Consider the following 1,584-nt stretch of genomic DNA (forward strand, 5'->3'; position numbering starts at 1 on the left):
TATAGACCCATACAGGCTGTCAGCAGAAATACATTTGTAGACCTGTCGGTAGATTGGGGCTTTGTAAACTACGACCCGTTTTAATACTGCCCATGAGCTAAGAATGGCTTTTATATTTTTAAAGGGTTATAAAAATAAACAAAGAACATGTGACAGAGATGGAATGTGGCCTGCAAAGCCTGAAATATTTACTGTCTGGTATTGTACAGAAAGTTTGCTGATCCTTGCTCTAGAATATAGAAATGTGTAGGTTGAAAAGAGACCTAGAAATCATCTATTCTAATCTAAAGATTTAATACAACTCTGACATTTTAGAAATGAGGACTCTGAGTTAGGGAATGACTTGCTTTTCTATAACAAGGTATAAAGGCTGTGGGAGGTATTTTATAACTGAGGCATGTAGGCAGCCTTTTCACTGATTTATGAAGCCCCCACCCCCAAATATTGACAGCTTCCTTATAAAGGGGCTTCATTTCCCTAGTGTTCATTAACTGAATTTTCATGATAAATAAGTGTTGAGCTATCACCAGTTGTACAGAGGAACATGATTTTTTAAATTTGAATTTGCCTTCACTTACCCAGAATAAGAATGAGGTTGGTGCACCTATTCATCCTTTTTAGAATTCCTTTGTCAGTCCACTGCAAGAGTTTGTAAGACTAACAATAGACAGAATTTAAAAGTTTGAACTAAATATGAGCTACTTACTTGATAATAAAGTGTTTTGTTATTCTTGCTGCCCACTCCAGTCTGCACCCTAAAGCAGCAACCCTATGAGTAGGCACAGTTTTATCTTCACTTTACAAATGAGAAAATCTGCAGCGCAGTGTGGTTAAGTAACTTGCCTGATAGCACTCAGCTGATAGGAGTAAGAATTTGGACCCATGCAGTCTGTCAGTCTGCAGAGACTGTGCTCCTAACTACAGCATCATGTGAGGTGTCTGATAGGGTAAGTAAACAGACTGATACTACAAAGAGGCTTTCTCAACATATGTGTATGATACTCCTCTTTAGGTCAGGTTTAGGCATGTTATAATTATGTACCCTTTCAACTGCTTCTGCTGTAGCTTTGTTTTGAGTTTTCAAGGATAATGTATTACTTACCCAACTTGTATTTTTATGCAGACTTGTAAAAAAGGCAAAAAGGGCCCAGGAGAAAAGGGCAAAAGTGGAAATGGAGGAGGAAAACCTCCTTCTGGTCCAAACCGAATGAATGGTCATCACCAACAGAATGGAGTGGAAAACATGATGTTGTTTGAAGTTGTTAAAATGGGCAAGAGTGCTATGCAGGTAATGTTTATTGTGTTCTTCCCAGTTTTATTTGTACATTTTAAACTTTAGTAAGTTACGTAAAACGCCGGAGTTTTTGAATTGCATTTAAAAAATTTCTAACACTGCTTACTAAAAAAAAGCAACAAAGTCATTAGAGAACTAGGGATCTGTCTATTCAGAAATAAGACCTTTAAGCTGTGTCTTGAGTCATTTTCTACTGCATTATTTTCTTTACATGAGGTTTTAATTTTCCCTGAATTTATATGGCTACTATTAAAATAGAAAGTCCTTTGCCCATATAGAATTCTTGGTTG

At 36.7% G+C, this 1,584-nt stretch overlaps 1 protein-coding gene across 1 annotated transcript in view; it reads left to right on the forward strand.

The window, feature by feature from the left end:
• STAG2 (STAG2 cohesin complex component) overlaps positions 1 to 1,584 on the forward strand; it is a 123,926-nt gene that overhangs the window by 53,543 nt on the left and 68,799 nt on the right. Inside the window, exon 4 of the mRNA XM_077763448.1 lies at positions 1,124 to 1,288. Within this exon, the coding sequence (XP_077619574.1) occupies positions 1,124 to 1,288 (165 nt within the window). The remainder of the gene's footprint in view (positions 1 to 1,123; positions 1,289 to 1,584) is intronic.

This window comes from Crocuta crocuta, unplaced genomic scaffold (genome assembly GCF_008692635.1).
Source record: "Crocuta crocuta isolate KB4526 unplaced genomic scaffold, BGI_CrCroc_1.0 scaffold482, whole genome shotgun sequence".
NCBI classification, from domain to species: domain Eukaryota; kingdom Metazoa; phylum Chordata; class Mammalia; order Carnivora; family Hyaenidae; genus Crocuta; species Crocuta crocuta.